The sequence below is a fragment of the Euleptes europaea genome, chromosome 20, assembly GCF_029931775.1.
Source record: "Euleptes europaea isolate rEulEur1 chromosome 20, rEulEur1.hap1, whole genome shotgun sequence".
In the NCBI taxonomy this organism is placed as follows: domain Eukaryota; kingdom Metazoa; phylum Chordata; class Lepidosauria; order Squamata; family Sphaerodactylidae; genus Euleptes; species Euleptes europaea.
Genome location: NC_079331.1, coordinates 16,190,385 through 16,217,014, shown reverse-complemented (window position 1 = coordinate 16,217,014; position 26,630 = coordinate 16,190,385). Strand labels below are relative to the sequence as shown.

At 49.1% G+C, this 26,630-nt stretch overlaps 1 protein-coding gene across 1 annotated transcript; it reads right to left on the bottom strand.

Annotated features, from left to right (window-relative positions):
• Positions 1-15,675: 15,675 nt before the first annotated feature.
• MRPS11 (mitochondrial ribosomal protein S11) lies at positions 15,676-26,349 on the bottom strand. Its single transcript, XM_056866132.1, has 6 exons — positions 26,297-26,349; positions 22,655-22,774; positions 21,170-21,268; positions 19,884-20,013; positions 16,876-16,941; positions 15,676-15,783 (listed from the first exon to the last, which is right to left on the bottom strand). Exons 1-6 carry the CDS (start codon positions 26,347-26,349, stop codon positions 15,676-15,678), a joined length of 576 nt encoding a protein of 191 aa, XP_056722110.1.
• Positions 26,350-26,630: the final 281 nt, after the last annotated feature.

Sequence of the window (26,630 nt, the reverse complement as noted above, 5' to 3'; positions counted from 1 at the left end):
GGGAATTCAAAGGACCGGGAATGTCTTCTGCCAGCGACCGAAGACTCAAAAGTCTCGCCAGGCTGAAGGGCCTAGTTAGGAACTGATGATCTTGTGGACCTGGGCTGGTAGCCACCCTGTGGGCATGGGCCAGCCTTCCATATCACCTCCTCATTTGTTGGCAAAGAGCAAAATTCACCTTCTCTGGCAGACTCGTCCGTATTGAAAGACTGGCAAAGTCCGGACGTTGACGTCTTCCCAGAATTCACAGCTGAGGGGGGAGGGTGTTCTGGGCTGTGTGGGGGGCACAATTGCTGCCCCACTGTGCTTTTGCAGTGGTGCAAAGGAGTAAGAGTGGTGTGTGCGTGAGGACTCCGTTCCCCCCTTCCTTCCTGCTCCCACAATGGGGGGGGGGCGCTTTCACACCTCGCTGCCAACACAACCCAAGTTAGACACCAGCCCTTCGCGAGCGTGATGGATCACGTTGCTGAACATGACATGAATCTGTCCCTCCATCTTATGCAACTTTGCCCCAGGCTGCAGCCCTCGTGCCGCTGAAGCCAGAACCGTCTCTCTGCTTGTGGAGCCAGCTGGCCTGAGAGCCTCAGCCTCTCCGTGCCTTACTTTTCAGCGAGGGAGAGATACAAGACCCCCGAGGACTGAAAGACGCTGCCGAAAAATTTTCAAAATAATTTCCCCACTCGCTTGGGGGGGATGTGACATCATACGCTAGAAGTAACCCCCCCACCCTTATTAATTAAGGACCAAAATTTTAAATTATCGTGATTGTTTATTGCTGTAATCAATCTTTTCCACCCCTCTTTTAGTGACCTTTGTTTTTTGAAATGAAATGGGTTTTTTAAATTGCCTCTTTCTGGCTGCCGGAGAAGTCAGTAACCTCTCCGAATCGGATCGCCTAAATGCCCTGTATAATCTACGGATTTCCCTAAGCATATTCCGGCTATCTCTATCAAACCAAGGTTTATTCCTGGTTTGAACTACAGGCCTTGAGAGCGGCTCCCTCTTGAGGAGTAGATGCTCAAAGAGCTGGAATATTTGCTCAAGGATTTCTAGCTGCCCGGGGAATGGAGGACTGAAAGGAGGCCTGTAAACAGAACATGTTTTTTAAAAAACCTGGGGTGGTGTCCCTCAGAGATGAACTGAATAGCGAGGTGCCCACAGCTGGGTGAAACAGGAGCCGTACGAAGAGCAGAAACAATTTTCGGAGAGGGAACTCTGGCAGGGTCACCATTTAGAGGGTGGGGAAACCCCTGGAGAGAGGACAGCCTCCTTCCCCCCACCCCCTGGCTCAGCTGTTAGGGAGAGTGGGCAGGCCGTATCCTAGTGAAGTCCACCACAAGACGGAAAAAGGCAAAGTTAATGCTGAGGGGCATAAGATTTTGGAGGGCATCTAGGCGGGTTGGAAGCGGAGCATCCCCTCCACCCAGACTGCCTTTTGCCTTCCGTAGATCTGCTTCATTATACCGAGTCCAAACTTGACCACCAAGCATTATAAAAGTACGGGGGCAGGTGGGGAGACCTGAGTGTCGGAAACCGATTAATGGCTGAACCTGCAGTTTAGACTTTGGAATGACGTGAAGCTGGAATGTGCCAAACTGGTTTTTATGCCCATTGGTTGGCTCCGTTTTACAGACCTTCATCGTTGACCCTTGTAGACTTGACACTTTCTGGATATCGCGAACATGTGGAGAGAAAACCCAGATCCCCATTCTGTTTACAGAGGATCAGTTTGCAGGATTACAGCAAAGGGCGAAATCTGTGAATACCGGGGGTGGGGCAGGGCATCTAGCTTGGGTTTCCTCTATGGTTTTAGAGCATCGCCCGTGGTGTAGCAGCCAGGCAAATGTGCAGCCCATCTGTAAATGCTCTCAAACAGCACACTGACAGGACAGATATTTAAAAGATCCCCACCCCGCTAAGTCCATGTTTCGGATATCTGGTTATCTGGAGCCAGATACAGATATCTGTGTCTCCTGGCCCATTTCTACAAACCTGGAAATTCTCAGAGTTGCGCCGTGTGACTTTGTAGCTGAAGGCTGCCTGAATAGGCGGGCACGGACGCTTTCCCAGATCAGAATGTTGCGTTTTGTTGCCGAGTCTTACCCTCCTTCCCAAAGTGTGTGTGTGTGTGTGTGTTCAGAGCACCAAGCCAAGTCCACGCTTTCTTTTCCCGCTGATTGACAGCACAGCAGGAGGGGCTCAATTTACCAGTTAACGGCGCACTTTTAGAGCGTTTGCAAATTAGGGATTGCTGTGAAACATCCGCAAAGTGGTTTGCTGGCATATAGGAGAGCGAGCGTGATTGAGGGGGAAGCAGGGCCCTCTCTGCCTTTATGGGGTGAGGGTGGAAGGGGCAGGCACCTTGGTAGCAAGCAGGCACGCATCTCTCGGGCTAGCGGTCACTGTGGCGGTGACGAGCACATACTGGCGAGGGCATTATCTGTCTCTCCCACCGTTGGGTGCCGCTCTCCTACTTAGCAGTCATGTATTGGGCCAATGCTGTGGCACCCGTGGAGCCTCCACCGCCACTTCCCGATGCCCTCCCGCAAGGGTGCCAGATCTCCGTCTTTGGCAATGCTTGACCAACGCCACCACGTGAGCCGTTTCCACCCCTCCAGCGGGAGGAAGGCTTCGACCTTGAGCCAAAAAGAAAAGTGGGGTTATACGTATTGTAATAAATAAATCAATACTCAGTGGAGTGATAGGACGGGTGTGATCCAGAATTATGGAACTAGCAAAAAGGGAAGAACAAAAAAAAAAACCCTCAGCCTTAACCAGACAAAGAACCTAACAGTTGAGCTTAAAATTATAACAAAATACTGATATAATTGATTATTCAGTGTACACTAAATTAAAAACACTGGGCCTTAAGTGTACAGGCTGATCAATTAAAAGAATATATAAAATAGTTGCTACATAGTTGATGATGATAAAAAAATGTAAATGAACAGTAAATAATCCAAACACGTTTTGGCTTATGTGGCCTTCTTCAGTGGTCATTTATACGTTTACCTATTTTAGGAACACATCCAGAAATACATATACATATAAAGGTATGCTGTAAAGTGATGACCTGAATTGGGTGGGGGGGGGGGGAAGAGAATTCTTTTTAACACTTAACAATATACCATTATTAAACAGAATTAAAATCTGCAAATTGATACTCAAAAGGTTAATTTTTACCTTCTATACTGTGTGGCCCGTTGTCAGTTGTAAAACTTGGAATTTTCAAAAGATGCCCATAAGTAAGGTTTTAATCACTTAAACATTTCCCCCCCACACACAAAAACCCCGTTTTTCTGAGGCCAATATTTTAAAAGCCAATTCAACAACATGCCTTATAATGTATTGGAAAATTAGCAACTATTTTATATATTCTTTTAATTGATCAGCGTGTACTTTTAAGGCCCGGGTTTTTAAATTTAGTGTACACCGCATAATAAATTATATCAGTATTGTGCGATCAAGAATTACCAATTTACTGTTAAGGTAAACCCACAGCCTCTCCAATGAAAATGTAATTGAGATACATTAAAACACAAAATCTCTAAAATTTTGGCGTGAAAACGTAACACAGCTGCTTGCCAGACGCCATCTTGAACCTCAGGGAACTTTTTCACAGGGGCGCGATCCTCCCCAATGGCAGTAGATGGCTTTTTTTTTTTTAAAAACAAAGAAATGTCTTGCAGAAGCCCAAGGAACCAAATTTGGATTCAGAAGTCTGTGGGGCATAACCCAAATTTTCTAGTTGTGCTATTGCTCTGTGCTTCGTTTTTGCATATTTAAAAGGGCAGAAGGGACGTGGGGACTTTCTGGATGTATCTGGGACCCGAGGTTTTGCAAAAAATCGATGGTTAGATGGAAAGAATGGGGGTGGGGTGGCTATGGAGGGGTGAGCCCCCTTGATTCAGCGCTGCCGAGCCAGCAATTGTATTATCTACATTTGTGTATCTCCCCCATTAAAACTTTTTGATTTTTAAGGAACCATGATTGTTGTAGATTCCTTTGAAATGTGGGGTTGGACGAGAGTGTTCCGGATACCACGGACCACCAAAAAGACAAATAAGCGGGTTATAGATCAAATCAAGCCTGAACTGTCCCTAGAAGCTAAAATGACTAAAGAAGAAGAGTTGGTTTTTATATCCCGAGTTTCTCTACCACTTTAGGGAGAATCAAACCGGCTTACAATCACCTTTCCTCCCCCTCCCAACAACAGACACCCTGTGAAGTGGGTGGGGCTGAGAGAGCTGTGACTAGCCCAAGGTCACCCAGCTGGCTTCATGTGTAGGTGTGGGGAAACAAATCCAGTTCACCAGATTAGCGTCCGCCGCTCATGTGGAGGAGTGGGGAATCGAACCCAGTCCTCCAGATCAGAGTCCACAGCTCCAAACCTTCGCTCTTAACCACTACACGACGCTGGCTCTCTAAACTGAGGTTGTCGTACTTTGGTCACATTAAAAGAAGACAAGACTCACTGGGAAAGATCATAATGCTAGGGAAAGTGGAAGGCTGTGGGAAAAGAGGAAGACCCAACAGGAGATGGATTGACTCCATCAAGGAAGCCACGGCCCTCAGTTTGCAAGACCTGAGCAAGGCTGTTAAAGATAGGACGTTTTGGAGGACATGGATTCATAGCGTCGCTAAGAGTCGGAAGCGACTTGACGGCACTTAACATGTGATTGTAATGGTTGAAGAGAGGGGCAGATATTTGACTCCCCGTCTTTTCTCCCATCCAAGCCTAGGTGTGAGTTGATTCACAGTGGGTAGCCGTGTTAGTCTGTCTTGCAGTAGTAGAAAAGAGCGAGAGTCCAATAGCACCTTAAAGACTAACAAAAATATTTTCTGGCAGGGTGAGCTGTGGCTCACGAAAGCTCATACCCTGCCAGAAAATATTTTTGTTCATCTTTAAGGTACTACTGGACTCTTGCTCTTTTCTACTAGGTGTGAGTTGGTTACCCTTGTGAGATTTTAAACAACAACAACGTTATTTTTTTAACACACCGATCTGTCTCTGCTGTGCTTTTCTCTTAGACTACGTACCTGGGCCAACTGGAGTTGTTCCATAAGAAAGAAAAGTCCAAAAACCATAGGGTGACTATGTCAGAAAGTGAAAAGTCTGTATCTGTCAGCTCAGAGGTTCCCATCATACGAAGCTGCCTTCTACTGAATCAGACCTTGGGTCCATCAAAGTCAGTATTGTCTACTCAGACCAGCAGCAGCTCTCCAGAGTCTCAGGCGGAGGTCTTTCACATCACCTCCTTGCCTGGACCCTTTAGCTGGAGATGCTGGGGATTGAGCCTGGGACCTTCTGCATGCCAAGCAGATGCTCTACCACTGAGCCACGGCCTCTCCCCAAAAGGAAGACAGAAAGAACCTGGGCAAAGCTAGAACCAGCTATGCTGCCTTAAGACACATGAACACATGACGCTGCCTTATACTGAATCAGACCATTGGTCCATCAAGGTCAGGATTGTCTACTCAGACTGGGCTCCATAGTGCTCTTGGACACCTTTTCCGGTGCCTGCCAAATGTTTTTAGGAAGTGGGGGGCGGGCAGGTAGGAGTTTTGCCCAGCTAGGCTTCTGATTGATTACCTGTCGGAGATTTGATTGGCTGTGCAGATTTTTGTAAAAAATCTTGCTTTGGCCTGCACATCTTGAATGTGAGCGGGCAGGCAATCCCTTTGCATGGTCTTGGGATTTTCAACCGGCGTATTCGTGGGACGCTTGACAAAAGACAGGAAGGGCTTTGACGGGAAATAGGCCTAGGCCTGCACGCCCTCCGAAATCCCTTCCTTCTTTTCAACCCTGGGTTTGGTTTCTGACAGAGCGGTTCCTCAGTGGAACAGGCTTCTTCGGGAGGTGGTGAGCTCTCCTTCCCTGGAGGTTTTTAAGAAGAGGTTTGATTCCCCACTCTTCCACATGAATGATGGACTCTAATCTGGAGAACCGGGTTTGATTCCCCACTCTGTCAGCAATGCTGATTCTGTGACCTTAAGCTGATGATGAGAGGGAGGGCATCTTGGCCATCTTCTGGGCATGGAGTAAGGGGTCACTAGGGGAGGTAGTTGTGGATTTCCTGCATTGTGCAGGGGGTTGGACTAGATGACCCTGGTGATCCCTTCCAACTCTATGATTCTTTGATATAAGAAAGGAGAATCCGCCCAAGCACGCTCTCCAGGCACGGCCCTGGAGCCATTTGGAGCGTTGGAGACTGGAAACCTTGCGACGCCAGGATTTAGATGCACCTGTCGCCCTTGGAGAGCACTTTGGGGGGAGTGCTTTGCCCCCCCTCCACCCCCCACTCTAGGATGGAGCTGTTGTTAATTGCGGTAGCCACGGCAACCAGAAGCGACAGCCCCACAAGAGTAGCTCTTGATGCAGAAACAGCTGCAGTGCGTTAGCAATGGACGGTGAGGCGCTGGTGGCAGCTAGCAGCAGAAAACCCGACGTTTCCGCTCGGCTTGTGGATGGGGCAGGAGCAGCGCGCTCGCTTTGAAAGAAGAGATGGTTTTTACATCTCGCTTTTCTGTACCTTTAAGGACTCTCAAAGCGGCTTACAATCGCCTTCCCCACCCCACAACAGGCACCTTGGGAGGTAGGTGGGGCTGAGAGAGGTTGGAGAGAACTGTGACAGGCCCAGGGTCACCCAGCAGGCTGCATGTGGAGGAGTGGGGACTCGAACCTGGTACTCCAGATTAGCGTCCGCCACTCTCAACCATGACACCATGCTGCCTCTAAACTGGAATGTAACCATATGAAGCACAGCTTATTTCAAATATGTAGATGAATACATGAAGCTGCCTGATACTGAATCAGACCCTCGGTCCATCAAAGTCAGTATTGTCTACTCAGACCGGCAGCGGCTCTCCAGGGTCTCAGGCAGAGGTCTTTCACATCACCTCCTTGCCTGGTCCCATTAACTGGAGATGCTGGGGATTGAACATGGGACCTTCTGCATGCCAAGCAGACGCTCTACCACTGAGCCATGGCCCCTCCCATCTAAAACTTTACAAGGAGTCTTGCAACAACACCAAAATATATTTAGTATGTCCATTTAAAAGAATCAGGTAGCAGGAAATGTGAAAGAGCTCAGACTGATACCCCGGAGACCTGCTGCCAGTCAGAGTCAACAACACCGACCTTGGTAGACCAAGAAGAAGAGCTGTTTTTTATATGCCGACTTTCTCTACTACTTAAGGAAGACTCAAACCGGCTTACATTCACCTTCCCTTCCCCACAACAGACACCCTATGAGGTGGGTGGGGCTGAGAGAGTGTGACTTGCCCAAGGTCACCCAGCTGGCTTCATGTGTAGGAGTGCGGAAACAAATCCAATTCACCAGATGAGCCTCCGCCACTCATGTGGAGGAGTGGGGAATCAAACCCGGTTCTCCGGATCAGAGTCCACCACTCCAAACCACCTCTCTTAACCACTACACCATGCCGGCTCAGTATGAGGCAGCTGCATGTGTTCTTCTGGCTTACATCGGCGCAACTCCTGCGTTGTACTCAAATGGTAAGCTTTTACCTGGCTCTATTTTGGTTCCTTCAAATTATTCCAGAGCAGTGGTATGTTTTGCAACGTGTGTTCCAGTTGCCGTGCACGTTGCCTGCAGGACAGGGGTGAGAAATGGGCGGAGAGCTCCGGCCGTTGCTCGTAAGCTTGCCGGACAAGTTAATTTTTGTCTCCAGTTGTCCCGAGGACCCGCCGGGGCAGACGGGAGCGCTGACAGCCCAACAAATGGACGCGTGTCTGCCATAAACCATCGCGGAGCAAATGAAAGTCTTGGGTTTCACAAAGTGTGACAAGAGGGCCATTTCCACCGATTGCTCCGCAGGTTGCGCGCCTTAGGGCAAGGAGGACGGAGAGATTGGAATCATCTGTCTTTGCCTCCGTCAGGGACCCGCTGTGGGGTCTTAGCAAGAGGTCGGTGCTCATGGTATGTGTGTGTCTACGTGTACATCGACAGGTGTAGGGGAAGAATGAGTAAGAAAAAGAACAACAAAGAAATGTAAAATCTTTAATCTTGCACTGGCAACCTCTTGACGTTCTGTTTGAGTCTGGCAAATACGGTTGCAACTGTTTCTTTACAAATTTCACTTTTTGCTGAATGCCTCTGAGCATAAATGGACTCAGTAGACAGCTCTACCTCAGATTGAGCATGGCTGCCCCGTGTGAAACCTTGTGCCAGCGTGGTGTAGTGGTTAAGGGCGGTGAACTCTAATCTGGAAAACTGGGTTTGATTCCCCACCCTTCCACTTGAGGGATGGACTCTAATCTGGAGAACCAGGTTTAATTCCCCACTTGGCCAACTTGGAAGGCTTTAAGAGGGGAGTGGACATATTCATGGAGAAAAGGGGTATTCATGGCTATTAGTTAAAATGGATACTAGTCATTCTGCATACCTATTCTCTCTAGTATCAGAGGAGCATGCCTATTATATTAGGTGCTGTGGAACACAGGCAGGACGGTGCTGCTGCAGTCATCTTGTTTGTGAGCTTCCTAGAGGCACCTGGTTGGCCACTGTGTGAACAGACTGCTGGACTTGATGGACCTTGGTCTGATCAAGCATGGCCTTTCTTATGTTCTTATGATCTCTTCCACATGAGTGGTGGACTCTAATCTGGAGAACCGAGTTTGATTCCCCGCTCTTCCACATGAGTGGCGGACTCTAATCTGGAGAACCGGGTTTGATTCCCCGCTCTTCCACATGAGTGATGGACTCTAATCTAGACCAGGTCTGATTCCTCATTCCTCCACTTGAGTGACAGACTCTGATCTGCACAACCAGGTTTGATTCCCCACTCCTCCACATGATTGGCGGACTCTAATCTGGAGAACCGGGTTGGTTTCTCCACTCCTACACTTGCAGCCTGCTGGGTGACCTTGGGCTAGTCACAGTTCTCTCTGAACTCTCTCAGCCCTGCCTTCTTCACAAGGTGTCTGTTGTGGGGCGAAGAAGGGAAAGCGATTGGAAGCCGCTTTGAGACTCAAGGTACAGAAAAGCGGGGTGTAAAAACCAACTCTTCTTTCAACGCAAAGCTGGTCAGGGAAGTAACAGGACCTTACGGTTCCTGTAGGCCTTCCGAGGTCTCGCCAGGTTGGTGGCTAACCTGCCATGGCCTTCCAGGGATAGATTTGCTGGCATCTGCTTGAAGTCTTTCCCGCAAATGGCATCAATGTTTTTCTGGGCTCTGGTAAGGCTGAAGTGCCCTAGAGAAGCAAGCGACGTCTGGGAATGCTCCTTTCGGCCAGGCATTTGGCAGGCATCCCAAGTGGGTGCTGCTCCCTGCTCCTGCTGCCTTTCTCGTTCGCTTTTATCCCAAGAAATGTTGCTTTCGTCGATCTCCCTTCCTCCATTATGGAGCCCCTTCCATCAGGGCTGCCTCTCAGATGCTCTTAGCCAGTTCGATAACAAAAGCGGTGCAACCGGTTCCCAAGATGGAAAGAGTGCCTCTTAAAGATATGGTATCTGGTGGGGAGCAGAGCGCCTGCGGCGAAAGGACGAAAACAACAACTGGAGGGCCCTTGATCTTCCTTGCCCTGCCAAGTTGCGTTTTGAGGAGCCCGGAGAGGCAGGTGGGAGGGGTGTCGAAACAGCCTGCCAGCGAGCCGGCGTATGGATTGCGGAAGCGTACGGAGGTTAGGTTAGGTTGGCATGCCCCCCCCTCTTCTGCTTTTGGAGGGGAACAAAGAATCTCCTTGATTTCATTGCAGCTTTTTCACTTGGACCCCTCTGGAATGGGAGGGGGGTCATTGATTTATCAGCTCCTTCCATGTGCGGCCGCCGGCTTTCTCTTTCCATTCATAGGTGTGCCAATCAATCTCGAACAGCGCTTTTATTATTTATTTATTTTCAGGACTAGCTTTGCTTGAAAAGCAGAGATAAACACCGGTGTGTACCGAAGCAGGGAAGGAGCTGTGGCTCAGTGGTAGAGCATGCAGAAGGCCCCAGGTTCAATCCCCGGCATCTCCAGTTAAAGGGACCAGGCAAGTAGGTGATGTGAAAAGACTCCTGCCTGAGACCCTGGAGAGCCATGGAGAGGGGCTGTGGCTCAGTGGTAGAGCATCTGCTTGGCAGGCCACTGTCGGTATGAGTAGACAATACTGACTTTGATGGGCCCAGGGTCTGATTTGGTATAAGGCAGCTTCATGTGTTATGTGCTTTTCAAGTAGGTGATGTGGAAGACCCCTGCCTGAGACCCTGGAGAGCTATGGAGAGGGGCTGTGGCTCAGTGGTAGAGCATCTGCTTGGCAGGCAGAAGGTCCCACGTTCAATCCCTGGCATCTCCAGCTCAAGGGACTAGGCAAGTAGGTGATGTGAAAGACCCCTGCCTGAGACCCTGGAGTGCTGCTGCCAGTCTGAGTAGACAATACTGACTTTGATGGACCAAGGGTCTGATTCAGTATAAAGCAGCTTCATGTGTTCATATGAAACGGCAATGGAGTATATCTCCAAGTAAACGGTGTTCCATGTTAGCAGAAGCGATTGTGCTATATGTGGCATGATTCTTGCGCAATTGTGACTGCTTGCTATGAAAACGCATTCTGTATCTGCATGATAAAGAATTTTAAATCTGGGGAGGGCAGACATCGACTTCGAGCAACATTATGTTGCTTGCACAAGTGGTGAGGCGTCATTGAGTATAAAGAGGCTTTGGGGGTGTGTGGCTCAGTGGTAGAGCATCTGCTTGGCAGGCAGAAGGTCCCAGGTTCAATCCCCGGCATGTCCAGTTCAAGGGATTAGGCAAGTAGCTGATGTGAAAGACCCCTGCCTCAGACCCTGGAGAGCCGCTGGTGGTCTGGGCAGACAAGACTGACTTTGATGGACCAAGGATCTGATTCAGTATACTTCATGTGTTCATGTGCTTGAACATAAAGTTTGCATTTAAGGTGCTTATGCGTAAAGTGCTGTCAGGTCACAGCTGACCCCGCAGTTTTCAAGGCAAGAAAGGTGCTTTCACACATACCAAGTAATGCACTTCCTATCCACTTTCAATGCACTTTAACGATCATTTGCAAATGGATTTTAACATTTCACACAGTAAAATCCAGCGGCAACGTGCATTGAAAGTGGATTGAAAGTGCATGATTCAGCATGAGTGAAAGTGCCCTAACAGAGGTGGTTTCCCATTGCTTTCTCCTGCCTAGCGACTGTGGTATTCTTCGGTGGTCTCCCATTCGAGTACTAACCAGGGCGGAGACAGCTTAGCTTCTGAGATCTGATGAGATCCGGCTAGCCTGGGCCATCCAGACCAGGGCGCACGAGAGCTCACTGCAACACAACCCTCTTGCGCTAACACCGGCTTTTACAACCGGTGGAAACTGACTGCAGGATGCAGACCCCTGTAAATTAATAAATGTGGGTTAGGGGGGGGAAAAAAAGAGCCCCGTGGCGCAGAGTGTTAAGCTGCAGTACTGCAGTCAAAAGCTCTGCCCACAACCTGAGTTCGATCCCTACGGAAGTCGGTTTCAGGTAGCCGGCTCAAGGTTGACTCAGCCTTCCATCTTTCCGAGGTCAGTAAATTGAGTACCCAGCTTGCTGGGGATAAAGGGAAGATCTGGGGAAGGCACTGGCAAACCACCCCGCAAACAAAGTCTGCCTTGGAAACGTCGGGATGTGACGTCACCCCATGGGTCAGGAATGACCCGGTGCTTGCACAGAGGACCTTTACCTTTAGGGGGAAAAAACAGTGTTGGGGCTCACAAAGATCAAATTGTCACAGTTGACCAGGAAACAGAAAAAGGATGAATCCCTGGGGTCTTTTAGGCCTAAGGGGCACACATGCTTTCAGATCTTGGCAAGGCTCGGACTAGACATGATACTCCAGATGTGCAACTTAGCCCTGAAAAGCAAGCCGCAGGTGAGCCCAAATGGATTGGGACCATGGTACAGAGGGAGGGTGAGAGGGGTGCACTTGAGAGCAAGTGTGATGTAGTGATCAAGAGCGGTGGTTTGGAGCGGTGGAGTCTGATCTGGAGAATCGGGTTCGATTCCCCACCCCTCCACATGAGCGGCGGACTCTAATCTGGAGAACTGGATTTGTTTCCCTTCTCCACATGAAGCCAGCTGGGTGACCTTGGGCAAGTCACATTCTCTCAGCCCCACCTGCCTCACAGGATGTGTGTTGTGGGGAGGGGAAGGTGATTGTAAGCCGGTTTGATTCTTCCTTAAGTGATAAAGTCGGCATATAAAAACCAACTCTTCTTCTCCTCCGAGGCCACATTGGGGGATTATGGTCATCCTCTCCTTCCTCGACATTGCGCGGGCTTGCTCTCGAGTTCCACTAATGGGCTTTTAGACAAGCGAGATTCATTTTCTAAGCAAGGCTGTGCGTACTTAACTTCGTGTATCCAAAAGGACTTTGGACTTGTCTCTCTTAAACAATGCCCTGCGAGTGCGTCTGTGTACTTTAACGCCTATGAATTGTTCATGTCAGGCATTTATAAGCTGAATCGGAACAGTTATTTTTAAGCTCAGAAGCTTTTACCCACTTATAGCCAACACTTTCCTTAAATCAATAAGAAGTCACTCCTTATCCCAGTTAAACACTGCCAGTTTTAAAGCAAATTTTCATTCGTTCAGTACAAAATGCCACAAATTATAAAAGCCTTTAAAAAAAACCCCTTAGCGTGAGTATGGCCCTTGAATATATTTAATATAATTGAAAAGAGCAATTAAAATTGTCTGCGCTGTTATCTTTTCGATAAGAAGCATCTGGGACTTTTTACTGAGAAAAATAACTCAGGAAGGGACATGACCGAGGTATGTAATAGCACGGGGGAACCATTAGCAAGAATTTCCCTCCCTTTTTCACGAGTACCAAAACGGGAGCCTTACCCAGAGGAACTGATTGGCAATTGATTCAGCAATGTAAAAAAGACAGTTATTTCTCCAGCCAGTAAGGATGGACCTTGTGATGTCAACAGCTTTTGGAAAAGGATCATGACACATTCATGGAGGAAAGGGCCTTCCTGTTGATGGCTATATGGCAACCTTCGTGCACAGAGGCAGTAGACCAGGGGTGTCAAATATAAGGCCCACGGGCCAGATCTGGCCCCTTGAGAGCTCTTCAGGCCTGCGAGCCAGCTGAGGCAGCCACCACCACCCCGATCTGGGCTGGCGAGGCATGGCCAGGCCCGACCAAGTGACATTTATGTCATATCTGGCTCTCATAACCATTGAGTTCAACACCCCTGTAACAGACCTCTTGATACAAAACTATATGCACTGAAGCTGAGTCCAGGTTAGACTGCGGTGCTGTGCGTCAATGGAGAAACTGAACATAAGAAAGTAAGAAAAGCCCTGCTGGATCAGACCAAGGTCCATCAAGTCTAGCAGTCTGTTCAGGGACGACCATGGCCGGCAAATAAGCTGGAGCTGCTAAGAGGCACAATGTGCCACAGAGGAGACCTCATCCCCCAACAGTAGGCCAGGATCCAGTAGCACCCCCAAGCTATGAACCTGCTCCTTCGGGGGAGGACAACCCCTCCAGGACAGGCCGGCTACGCAGTCTCCAAGTAGGTGGTGGCTGCCAACTTGGAAGGCTTGAAGAGGGGAGTGGACATCTTAATGGAGGAGAGGGTTATCCATGGCTGCTAGTCAAAATGGATACTAGTCATGATGCATACCTATTCTCTCCAGGATCAGAAGAGCATGCCTATTATATTAGGTGCTGTGGAACACAGGCAGGATAATGCGTTTGTGGGCTTCCTAGAGGCACCTGGTTGGCCACTGTGTGAACAGACAGCTGGACTTGATGGGCCTTGGTCTGATCCAGCAGGGCTTTTCTTCTGTTGTTATGATCCCATCCCAAAGGTTCAAGACCACTGGTTTAGGGGTTAGGTCCAAATTCCAGTTCTATTCCAAATCCCTTCTCCCCATGTCATTTTCCCAACCTCATACCACTGGCAGCCAGTGTAGTGGATTGAGTAGCAGACGAGGACCCAGGGAGACCTCGCCGGGTGACCTTGGGCCCGTCTCAAACTCTCAGCCTAGCCTACCTCATAGGGTTGTTCTTGTGAGAAAATGGAGGCGGGGAGTACAATGTTCTAAGCTGCTTTTGAGTCCCAACTGGGGAGCAAAGTGGGATATCAATAATTAAATACAAGTTCACCCTCCCTAGAGCTGCCTCATAGGCTTGTGTGTGTGCGTATGTGTGTAAATTGATGTCAAGTCAAAGCCAACTTATGGCAATCCAGTAGGGTTTTCAAGGCAAGAGGTGAACAGAGGGGGTTTGCCATTGCCTTCCACTGCACAGGGACCCTGGGCTTCCTTGGTGGTCTCCCATCCAAGTACTAGCCAAGACTGACCATGCTTAGCTTCTGAGAAGAAGAGTTGGTTTTTATATGCTGACTTTCTCTACCACTTAAGGAAGAATCAAACCAGCTTACAATCACCTTCCCTTCCCCTCCCCACAACAGACACCCTGTGAGGTAAGTGAGACTAAGAGAGCTCTAACAGAGCTGTGACTAGCCCAAGATCACCCAGCTGGCTTCATATGTAGAAGTGAGGAAACCAACCCGGTTCTCCAGATTAGCCTCCGCCGCTCATGTAGAGGAGTGGGGAATCAAACCCGACTCTCCAGATCAGAGTCCACTGCGCCAAACCACCACTCTTAACTGCTACACCATCAGGCTAGCCTGGGCCCTCTGGGTCAGGGCAGGTGAGTATATACAAATCACTATATGTTTCTTCCAACATGGAAGAAAATGTCTGTTCTTTCCACGCTCTACACATTTCCAAATGCACCAGAAATGGAAAAATTAATTATCATTCTGTCCCTCCTCCCTTCCCCTGCCTTCAGGGATGACATTTCTTCCGTTTGTTTTGGAAAGCAATCGTTTGTCCTCTGCTTCCTTGTCCAGGCGGGTGCCCTTGTTCGGGGACGCATTGCCAAAATTTTCTGCTCGGCGATCTATTCGCACCTAACCGAGTTCCAGCACTTCGAAGCAAAATACGACCATTAAAAAAAGAATAATGAAAGGGTCCGTTAAATGCATAAGGAGGCCCTGGAAAGAGTTAAAACGGCTGCCCGGTTGCCATGACGCCCTTTCTTTTAAAGAAGAGCCAAGTTGATTACAACATTAGGAACCAAAGAGGAAATGGAAAAGAGGGTGATTTATAAGGAAATCGGGAAGGGTGCAGTCACAACAATGTGCGCTCCAGAGCTAGCAGCAGGACCAAAGGGGAATCTACCCCCCCCCCCCGTTAGCATCCTCGCCAAAGCAAAGTATTTTATCTGGCTGTTTGCTGAGTGTCCCACTTCTTTGCTTCCCCGCAAGGCTGCCTTGGACCAATCGCCCAGCCTCCCAGCCCCAACAGACAACGCTGGAGGGGTAGCTGCCAAGAGGTTTCGGGAAGCAGATCATTTTCTAGATGGGTGTGACCCCACGCAGGGGGTCACCCTGACACCCTCTTAAGCAGAGGAAAGTGACAGTGGAGCCAAAACTCAGCTCAGCGTGCCCGTTTGAAAAAGAGAGGCGGACGACAGTTGAGCAATACAGACTTTATAGACGTTTCTTGTTCAGATGACAATAAAGCACCTCCTTTCATCTTTAAAGAAAACCTCCTTGCTTCTATTAACAGCGCCCCAAAATCAAGGATGAGGCGACCGCACAAGCCGTCCCAGAACCCGCGAACGTCGAACGAGCTGTCTTGGCCTTCCCCTTCCTCACAACCTTCGTACCTTCCGCGGCCGGCAGCCGTTGTGCGGGATGGGGGTGTTGTCAGTGATGGAGATCACTTCCATGCCCCCCATGGTGAGTCCTTTGATGGCTGCCTGGGGAAAAAAGGAAAAAGGGAGGGGTTTGCAGAGAACGCTCTTGTGCTTGAGTGCGTTTCAGGCTCGCCACGTGTCTCTGTAATCTTGGATTCAGTTCCCATGTTGCTGGGGCGAGTGTGTGTGTGTCACTGAGAGCACACTTAGTGGGTTTGTGGAGGGCCCCACCCTGATTGAGTCTGCCCATTTTAAGATCCCAGGTTTCACTCTGTGTTCCCACTTTTAAATACTGGGGCAGGGGGAATTCGAGGACGGGGTCTTCTCAGCAGTAGCCCATAACCGGAACGTCTTCACACCGGAGCTCTCTTGGTGTTGAATTGACAAGCTCCCAGGCGGTGGCTGGAAACAGTTTTCTTTCCCCAGGACTTTGATTTCCCCCCCTTCCTTCCCTTGTGGAGTTTCATCACTGTCCTGCCTTTATCCCGTTTTAAAAGAATGGGGGGGTATCTGGAAAGGAGGGGACTAACTCTTTCTTCCCCTGCCCTATCTTGCCAGAAAAAGAAGAAAAAGAGTTGGTTTTTATATGCCGACATTCTCTACCACTTAAGGGAGACTCAAACCGGCTTACAATCCCCTTCCCTTCCCCTCCCCACAACAGACGCCCTGTGAGGTAGGTGGGGCTGAGAGAGCTCGAAGAGAGCTGTGACTAGCCCAGGGTCACCCAGCTGGCTTCGTGTGTAGGAGTGGGGGAAAAAATCCAGTTCACCAGATTGGCCTCCGCCACTCATGTGGAGGAGAGGGGAATCAAGCCCCGCTCTCCAGATCAGAGCCCACCGCTCCAAACCACCACTCTTAACCACTACACTATGCTGGCCACATTAGTTGCTTTTATCCCTGGTAATGGTGGGGAGAACAGTTACCTGTTAAGTTTTCTCCTGTAGAAGGAAGTGAAAACAGACCCTGACTTATAGGAGATGAGGGACCAGAAGGGGTGGGGAGAAAGAACCACAGCTGTGACGTGAATATCGAAAGCGGCTCTCTGGAGCTGCCACGCTCCTCAGGGCAGGAACCCGTCTTTTTGGGTGGCCCATTGTTCTGCAAAGCACACAGACGGTGTTGCGGAAGCGACCGAAAGGAACGGCAAGCACTTACCAGTCGTCCAGGGCCCAGGCCTTTCACCACCACTCGCACGTGGGACACTCCCTTCGCACGGGCTTTCTGTTTGGGGGGGGGGGACAGGAAGGAAGAGAGAAAATGACACGTGCCTTTGGCTACAGAACAGGGCCGTCTCCCCTCCATCGCGGCTCACCCTTCCTGGACACCATTTTGTTTCTATTGGATATGCCCGAACGAGGACGTTTCCCCTGTTATCCTGCTTTCCCATTCCAACAGCGCACACAACTTGATTTACGGCAGCACAGAAGCATCAATCCCCAGTGAAGAACAGTGCCTGAACTTGTGGGTTAAACAAACACGCTACATATAATCAATCAAACCCAGTGGCGATAAGGGTAGACCAAAAAAGCAAAAAAAAAAAAAAACCCTGAAAGATATCCGTGCAGACCGTCAAAGCAAATTGATTTCAAAGTCTCTCTCCTGAAACAAATACAGCTGTATGCTGCTGTGGAAAGGCAAAAGAGGGGGCACAGACAGTGATTTGGGGGAGGGAACTGTATGACCTGGAGAGGGCATCCCCCCAAAAAAGCTCTCGTGGGGCCTACCAGCACTGCATTGAACTACTTATGCTCTCCCAGCCAGGGGCCATTGGCTGACCTCCGTCAGGAGAACCTTTGTATGGAATCCTGAGATTCTGGTCAAAAGCGGCGCTCTGAATTCGGCCTGGAAACGGCTGAAGAACCGGAGCCCGTGATCAAGCGCTGGATGCGATGCTTAGTATCCTCGCTCGCTAGAATGTTCACAGCGCGTGTGGGAAACGGGAGGCTGCATTAGATAGACCTTGGGTCTAATCTAGCTCTTCTGCCGTTATACCGGGGGTGGGGGTTGCGATGATGTTTCGGAGGACCCTGGGTTTCTTGAACATACACTGGGTGTCCCTCGGTAAGGGAGAACAAGTTTCTTTGGCGCAAGGCGGCTTGCTTGCCTCACCTGATCTCTTCCCGTAGCTGGCTGGCGTGCAACTGCCACGGTACAGGGTGGCCATTTATGCATGGCTGTTTCCTTGCGGTCACCCCGACTACTTCGGGGCTTTGCCTTGATTATGCTTGCATTTTCCAACCGCCAGAGGCCGCCTCACTCTCCCCGCGCACTTCTGCACGTTTCGCCCACGCTTTCTGGATGCGTGTTCAGCCAGCATCCAGAAAACGCGCGGGAAGACACGTGGAAACACATGGGGAGAGCGAGGCGGTCTCTGACGGTCGGAAAATGCAAGCATAATCAAGGCAAAGCCCCGAAGTAGTCGGCAGGGTGACCACGAGGAAACAGCCATGCGTTAATGGCCGTTGGGTTTAAACTGATCCAGGTGGCATATTGTCCTCTGCCCTATGTATTATGTCAAAGGGGGGAAGGACTGTGGAAGTAGGGAAGTGGTTGCTTTCTGGGGTATGGATAGGAAGCAAAAGGCCAGTGGTCATTGCGGGCTTGCATGCAAGAGCCCACTGTATGTACTTCTGGCTCTTTTAAAGATCTCTTAATTCCATACTGGAAACTTCTGAGTTCGCTACTTTGGTGGGTTAAAACTGCCATCTAGCGGCTATCTCTAAGTACTTCAACTTTAGCCAAATAATAAGAACCATGGGGTTTTCCAGGCAAGACATGAGCAGAGATGGTTTGCCTTCCTCCGCGTAGTTTTTATTCCTGATTTCTAACCAACCTACCCACCCCAAAAGTTGGAGGCAGTCTTCATTCTAACACTAAAAAAGTTAACTTTTGGAGTGCTTTAAAGTAAGAGCTACCTGCTGCCAGAGGAGTTGCTCTCTGTGTCCTTGCATGAGTCCGTGTTCTGGCTCCTTTGAAGACAGGCTACGGCTTCATCTCTACCTGGGGAGTGACGGCGTTCTAATCGAATGGCCCAGAATCCAGGACAAAATTACCCGCCAGGGGCTGAACAGGAGGGGGAAGTGGCAAAGCCACAGACTCATGCAGAGACACGACAGGCAGCCCCATCTCACTCAGTGGAGGAGAACGTTCCTCCACAGCTCTGACCCTCGGCTTGTTCCTCATTAAGGCCCACCTCCCGACGCTTGACTCATGTCTACTGTTCCCAGGTCTTTTGGTCTCCTGTCCGTGGTCCCGGCTCCTTGCCCTGTGTTTCCTGTTGTACAATTCTGATGTTACAAAAATCAGCATAGGAAGCCAAAAATGTAATATAATCTCTATTTCTAACAATATATTACATATACAACAGAAATAATTAAAAGGTGGAGTTGATACAGAAGGGAGAAGGTGCTCCTTGAACTCGGTACCGTGGTCCTGTCGGAGGGAGCGTGTGAAAATGTTTCATTTAGAAATGTGCCTCTTGCTCCGAGGAAGACATCCTTGATGGTGACGCTATGGATTGTGGCCATGTTGTACAAACAGCGGATGGTATTATGGAGACGGATCTTCCAGGGAATGAACCCAGAGGGAAACAGAGTATAGGTTAAAATTATTCCTGCCCTTGCAGGGCAGATTCTGCGTTATACTGACAAAGCTGCATGACGAAGCGGTACATTTTTATAGACGACAGTCTACAGAACCGAGATAGCCTGCGAAGCGGCAAGTCTGACCTTAGACTTATTGGGGTGGAACCCTTGATTGATTGATTTTGGACTTTAAATTGCTCCAGCAAGTTTGCGCATTATAGGACCACCTTTTAATGATTTCTGTTGTATATGTAAGATATTGTTAGAAATACAGATTATATACATTTTTTGGCTTCCTGTGATGATTTCTGCGACAGTGTAAATTGAGCATAGTGTTCTTTATATGGTTCTGATGTTACGCAACTGACACAGGATCTGGCATCACTGCTGGGGAAGCAAGTTAATGTAGCTGCTGTTCCAGCCTCGCAACAACCCTGCGAGGCGGCTCAGGCAGAGAGAGAGAGAGCCGTCGATCTGGGGAAGCAGCCCCCTGCTCTCTCCAGTGCTGGAAACGCCCCTCGCCCTTTTGCTGGGGACAAGGCTACTCTCAAAGTGCGGAGGGAGGCGGGCCACGCATACCGCTGCAGCCGAGAGGCCGACCGTCTGTGCGGCAAGGGCGGTGCTCTTCTTGGCGTTCTTGAATCCTTCCATGCCGCAGGTTACCCTGGCCACAGCGCCGTTCTGGGCCGTGACCACCCGGATGTGGGTGCTGCAAGTACAAGAGGGAGGGGGCGAGCACCGGGTCAGAAATCCACCTGCAGCGAGGCTTTCCTGGAACCCTTCCAGCTCTTAGAATCATAGGGTTAGAAGGGACCACCAAGGTCATCTAGTCCAACCCCCTGCACAATGTAGGAAATTCACAACTACCCCTCCACACCCCCTGTGACCCCTATTCCATGCCCAGAATATACCCTCCCTCTCACAATCTGCCCAAGGTCACAGAATCAGCATTGCTGACAGATGGCCATCTAGCCTCTGCTTAAAAACCTCCAGGGAAGGAGAGCTTACCACCTCCCGAGGAAGCCTGTTCCACTGAGGAACCGCCGTAACTGTTAGAAAGATGAGCGGCAAACCCTTGGTTCATACAATCATAGATTTGGAAGGGACCACCAGGGTCAACTAGTCCAACTCCCTGCACAATGCAGGAAATGCACAACTACCTCCCCTCCCCGCACCCCCAGTGACCCCTACTCCATGCCCAGAAGATGGCAAAAGAAAAAAACCTACAGTACCTCTGACCAATCTGGCCTGGAGGAAAATTTCTTCCTGACCCTAAAGTGGCGATTGGCACTACCCTGGACATGCAAGAAAGGGAGAGAGAACCAAACGCGGATGCAAACCTTCCTGCCCTCCCTTTCATGAGCTGTGTAAGGTCATAAAATCAGCCTCACTGACAGATGGCCGTCTAGCCTCTGCTTAAAAACCTCCAGGGGAGGAGAGACCACCACCTCCCGAGGAAGCCTGTTCCACTGCCTTAGGAGATCAACCATACCCTTTTCAGCAGGGATCAAAACTGGGAGCAGAAGAGGGATGGGAATGGCCTGTGGGAGACTACGGCACACCCCCTGAAGAAGAGAGAAGCCTGTTTGTACATATAATGCAAAACGTCAATCCCGGCTTCAGGCAAGCTACCCATTCCCAGATTGTGGAAAGCCAGTTCTGTTTAGCTGCAGGGAGGCATCCTGGTAGCCCCCCTCCCCATGACTACTGCTGTTCTTTCAACCCCCCTTCACTGGGTTGGAAGGCAACGGTTCAAGAGAGGGCAAGGTTCTCCCCAACCGAGAAACAAATCCCATTGGCCGTTTGCATGCTTTCAGCACCTCAATCTGCCTGGTCCCCAGGGCTAGTACAAACTCATCTCTTACTTGTTAAACGTAGCGTTGATGTGAACAATCGGGAGCTCTTCATATTTCTTTCCAGCCCAACTAAGAGTGCTCTCTTTTCCCGGCACAGGGGGGCGAAAACTGAAACGGGAAGGGGGAAAAAATCACCAGTTGGGATGTCTCCACGTCAGCCGTCTAAAAGATTCAGCGGAAAGTACTTGGGAAAAGAACAGCCACCAATCAAACTGCAGTTAAGAAAATCACTTCCTCAAATGGTTGTCCCTGGCCCAAGAAGTGTCTGGCTGTCCTCAACCAGGGCCAGGGCTTGAACACATGAAGCTGCCTTACAGTGAATCAGACCCCTGGTCCATCCAAGTCAGTATTGTCTACTCAGACCAGCAGTGGCTCTCCAGGGTCTCAGGCAGAGGTCTTTCACATCACCTACTTGCCTAGTCCCTTTAACTGTAGATGCCGGGGATTGAACCTGGGACCTTTTGCATGCCAAGCAGATGCTCTGCCACTGAGCCATGGCCCCTCCCATGGCTTCTTTGACTCTGGCCCCGGCCTGGTGGAACTCCCTCTCAAATGAGACCAGGGCCCTGCGGGATTTAACATAGTTCCTCCAGGCCTACGGTTGAGGGCAGTGACGGTTTCCATCCTGGCTGGCCTCCCTTCCCTTCCATCTGATCTTTATCGGGGACCCTGACTGCTTCCCTGGGCTGGCTCTTGGCCCTGTGTGCAGATTGTTGAGCACCATTGTTTTAAATTGTTAAATGATTTTTGTTTTAGATTGAATTTAGCCATTTTAACTAGGATTAGAGCCATCACGGTGTAGTGATTAAGAGTGGTGGTTAAGAGCGGTGGACTCTCATCTGGAGAACTGGGTTTGATTCCCCACTCCTACACATGAGCGGCGGACTCTAATCTGGTGAACCGGGTTGGTTTCCCCACTCCTACTCATGAAGCCAGCTAGGTGACCTTGGGCTAATCACACTCTCTCCGAACTCTCTCAGCTCCACCTGAGAGATAAAGAAGAGTTGGTTTTTATATACCGACTTTGTCTACCACTCAAGGAAGAATCAAACCGGCTTACAATCACCTTCCCTTCTCCTCGCCACAACAGACACCCTGGGAGGTAGGTGGGGCTGAGAGAGCTCTAAGAGCTGTGACTAGCCCAAGGTCACACAGCTGGCTTTGTGTGTAGGAGTGGGGAAACAAATCCAGTTCACCAGATTAGCCTCCGCCGCTCCTGTGGAGGAGTAGGGAATCAAACCCGGTTCTCCAGATCAGAGTCCCCCATTACAAACCGCTGCTCTTAACCACTACACCACCCTACAGGGTCGCCATAACTCCCTTGCGACTTAACAGTTTTTTTTACCTTTAATATGCCTGGACCACGGCCGAACTGCATGCAGGTATGCTCTACCTGCTCCTATCAGCTTGCTTTCCCTGTGGCGTACATTACAGTATATTCATAGGACAGACTAAATGCGCAGCATCCCACGACTTTATCTGAAGCGACCTCACCTGAAGTCTCTCTTGTTTTGGGTCTCTGGTGCTTCAGCTTCTGGGCTGGCTGAACTCTCAGCTAAACCCTGAAGTCTCTGGAGACCGGTTTGTACGCTCCGAACCAGGGCAAAGCAGCAGCTGCGGCAAGAAAGGAAAAGCAGAACTAAATTTTTATTAATTTGGTAAGTATTAATCACCATTGCAAGCTTTTGAAAAATATATCATCAAGTATTATATAGGGGACCAAAGCAGGATTACAGCTGAACATCAAGAAGGCAAAAATAATTACTACAGGAGAATTACTCAACTTTAAGGTTGACAATGAGGAAACTGAAATTGTTCAACTTTCTGTTCATTGGCTCTGTCATCAACCAAAAGGGAGACTGCAGCCAAGAAGTTAGAAGGAGATTGAGACTGGGAAGGGGAGCCATGAAGGAGCTAGAAAAGATTCTGAAGTGTAAGGATGTGTCACTGGCCACCAAGATCATGTTAATTCATGCCATCGTATTCCCTATTACTATGTATGGGTGTGAAAGCTGGACAATGAAGAAAGATGATAGGAAGGAAGTAGATTCCTTTGAAATGTGGTGTTGGAGGAGTGTTATGGATACCGTGGACTGCCAAAAAAAACCCCAGTGAGTTATAGATCAAATCAAGCCTGAACTGACCCTAGAAGCTAAAATGACTAAACTGAGGCTGTCGTACTTTGGTCACGTTATGAGAAGACAAGAGTCACTGGACAAGACAATTATGCTAGGAAAAGTTGAAGGCATCAGGAAAAGAGGAATACCCAAGAAGAGATGAATGGACTCTATAAGGGAAGCCACGGCCCTCAATTTGCAAGACCTGACAAGCATGGAGGTCTTGTGCGCCAATCCTAACAAACCGTTTTGTAACAAGGTATCTGGTACCATTCTCCATTCAAAACTTGCATTGTTTAAACAACTGCGTAGGGACCAGGGTCTTTTATTCCCTTTCTTTATTCCCTTTTATTCCTCTCTTTTATTCCCTTTCAGCTCCAGTCTCCCCTGTCATTAGATAAGAGCTTTAGCAAACAGACTGCTTTTCTGTTTAGGGGTTACACTGTGGTGCGGATACTCAGGAGTAGTGGATTTATGGCATATGGCAGGATCAGTGGTGTCTCAACTATGTTGTTTAATTTCTATAAGTGGAAACAGATATGGGGTGGGGAGCGGAATGGGGTTTAGCAGGTGTGGGGCACAGTCTGACACAAAAGCTGTCTGCTCAGCTGAGGTGTACAGATAACTTGGGAGGGGAGGCAACTGAACGGGGTGATGGGGGAGGGAAACAGACTTGCAGCTTGCTTTTCCGGCCATAACTCTGCATTTATTTATTTACATCCCACTTTTCTCCCCAGTTGTGTGTGACTCAAAGCAGCCTAGAACATCGTTCTCCCCTCCTCCATTCTCTCACACAACAACAACCCTGTGAGATGAGCCAGGCTGAGAGTTTGTGACGGCCTGAGAGTTCCCACGGGAGGTGGGGATTCAAACCCAGTTCTTCCCAAGGTCCTACTCTGACACTCTATCTACTACGCCATGCTGGCTCTTGATAAGAGATCAGGTTCCTTGTTTGGGGGGCGGGCGGGAAGGTAGCGTTAAATGACAAATGACAATTCCCAGAGGAACTCCCAAAGCTTTCCCCACCTAGTTTCTCGCTACAGCTAATGCTTTATTCCCTCTGAAGTATTTGTGTGTGTGTTAAGTGCCGTCAAGTCACAGCCGACTTATGGCGACCCCTTTTTGGGGTTTTCATGGCAAGAGACTAACAGAGGTGGCTTGCCAGTACCTTCCTCTGCACAGCAACCCTGGTATTCCTTGGTGGTCTCCCATCCAAATACTAACCAGGGCTGACCCTGCTTAGCTTCTGAGATCTGGCGAGATCAGGCTAGCCTGGGCCATCCAGATCAGGGTTGAAGTATTTTTAGGCAAACAAATCTCTAACGGCGCACAAGCTTGGCACTATTCTAATGAGTTATCTTTAGTTACTGTATGCTAATTTCTGGATTGCTGGGCTGTGGCTGTTAATATATGCGTGAAGTCCTCTGAAAGATCTCTGTAAGTGTATCATGAAATTAGATATAACTTTAGGTGAAGTGTTTTAATTTCGAAGCTATTAATATTCAGTTACTGCAAAAGACTTTCATTGTCTAAACACTTTTTGCTGTTCTCTAGTTGTTTAACTATCCATGTTATGATGTGTTTGGTTTTTATGCTGTATATATAGCCCATTCCGTTTATACTTTTTAAGGCTGTTGTTTGCTGAAGGGTGTCAGACACAAGAATCTAACTGAATGTATACCTTAGATCTGCAAATCATGCACAAGTATACCATAAATGCATCTCCATAAATAAAGCTGCTTTTTTTTGAAGGGTAGTTTTGAGGTCCCAAATTTTATTTGCACCTCATGGACACCTTGTTGCGTACTTGATGCCCCAGATCCTTATTGTTTATCCTTTCTGGACATACTTCTTCCGAGTCAGATCCTCGGTCCATCAAGATCAGTATTGTCCACTCTGACAACACTTCAGGGTCTCAGGCAGAGGACTCCCACATCATCAACTACCTGACTCTACCTGTGCTTTCGCACATGCTGAATATGCACTTTCAATCCATTTTCAAATGCACTTTGCAGCTGGATTTTGCTGTGTGAACTGGCAAAATTCACACGCAAATGATCGTTAAACCGCATTGAAAGTGGATTGTGTGTGAAAGCACCCTTCTTGTGGAAACGCTGGGGATTGAACCTGGGACCCACTGCATCCCAAAGAAAGCTAGCATGACATAGCAGTTAAGAGCGGCGGACTCTAATCTGGAGAATTGGGTTTGATTCCTCACTCCGCCTCATGAATGGTGGACTCTAATCTGAACTGGGTTTGATTCCCCACTCCTCCACATGAAGCCAACTGGGTGACCTCGGGCTAGTCACAGCTCTCGTAGAGCTCTCTTAGCCTCACCTACCTGACAGGGTGTTTGTTGTGGGGAGGGGAAGGAGATTGTAAACCTGTTTGATTCTCCTTTAAAAGGCAGAGAAAAGCAGGGTATACAACCCAACCCTTCTTCTTCAAACAGTTGATGTGCAACTGATGCACGACCCCTTTTTGAAGCATTATGGTCACTGCAAGGGGCAAAGCTGTCTGGAGGGAGAACGATGCACATTGCCTTGAGTTCCTTGGAGGAAGGACTGGATATAAATCCAAATAGACCACAGTCATTTATGCATGGAAGGCTTTGCATTGGATTTGCCACTCTATAGATGCACATTTCCCCCATCTAAATTCTCAAAACTCTACATGAGGGCTTATTTTTGAGTTTTAAGACTCTGGATGGGCAAAATGTGCACCTAGAGAGCAGCAGATCCAAGGCAAAACCTCCCCATGCATAAATGGCCCGCGATGCACTTTCAATCCGCATTCAATGCACTTTGAAGCTGGATTTTACTGTGTTGAAATGGCAAGATAAACTTGCAAACGATCATTAAAGCGCATTGAAAGTGGATTATTTAGCATGTGTGAAAGCGCCATCTTCTGTCAATAGCAGTAGAAGAGAGTAAGAGTCTTTGTAAGTCTTTAAGGTGCTGCTGGACTCTTGCTCTTTTCTAAATACATCCCCCCCCCAACCCACCTGAGATCTCCTTACCTGGAGTTGCCCCCCAAAAGCCCCTGTCGAGCAGCCGCCAAGGCAGCAATCATGATCCTCGCGCGCCACCGTCCTCCCACTCTCCGAGAACCTGTTCTAGACCACAGAGATGGGAGGATAGAGCGCCACAGAGGCTGAACTTCCGGTATAAAATGGGGAGAAGCGTGTTAGCCGGGGGGAAGTGTCTCTCTCTCTCCCCGCTCTATCCCTTATTGGCTCTATGGTGAAAGTCCTCCTTGGTTATGGTTGCTAATCGCGTAGGATGAATTAAATGTATGAATTAAAGGTTCTTCTCGCGGGGGGGTCTCATGGAAGAATTAAATAGTGGCGGGGG

What these genes read in the sequence shown, in the direction of transcription:
- MRPS11 (XM_056866132.1), bottom strand. Translation starts at nt 26,349, where the DNA reads ATGATTGCTGCCTTGGCGGCTGCTCGACAGGGGCTTTTGGGGGGCAAC. An exon ending in CAAAACAAGAGAGACTTCAG is followed by an intron (nt 21,269 to 22,654) that starts GTGAGGTCGCTT and finishes TTCCCGTTTCAG; the next exon opens with TTTTCGCCCCCCTGTGCCGG. An exon ending in ATCAACGCTACGTTTAACAA is followed by an intron (nt 20,014 to 21,169) that starts GTAAGAGATGAG and finishes TTGTACTTGCAG; the next exon opens with CACCCACATCCGGGTGGTCA.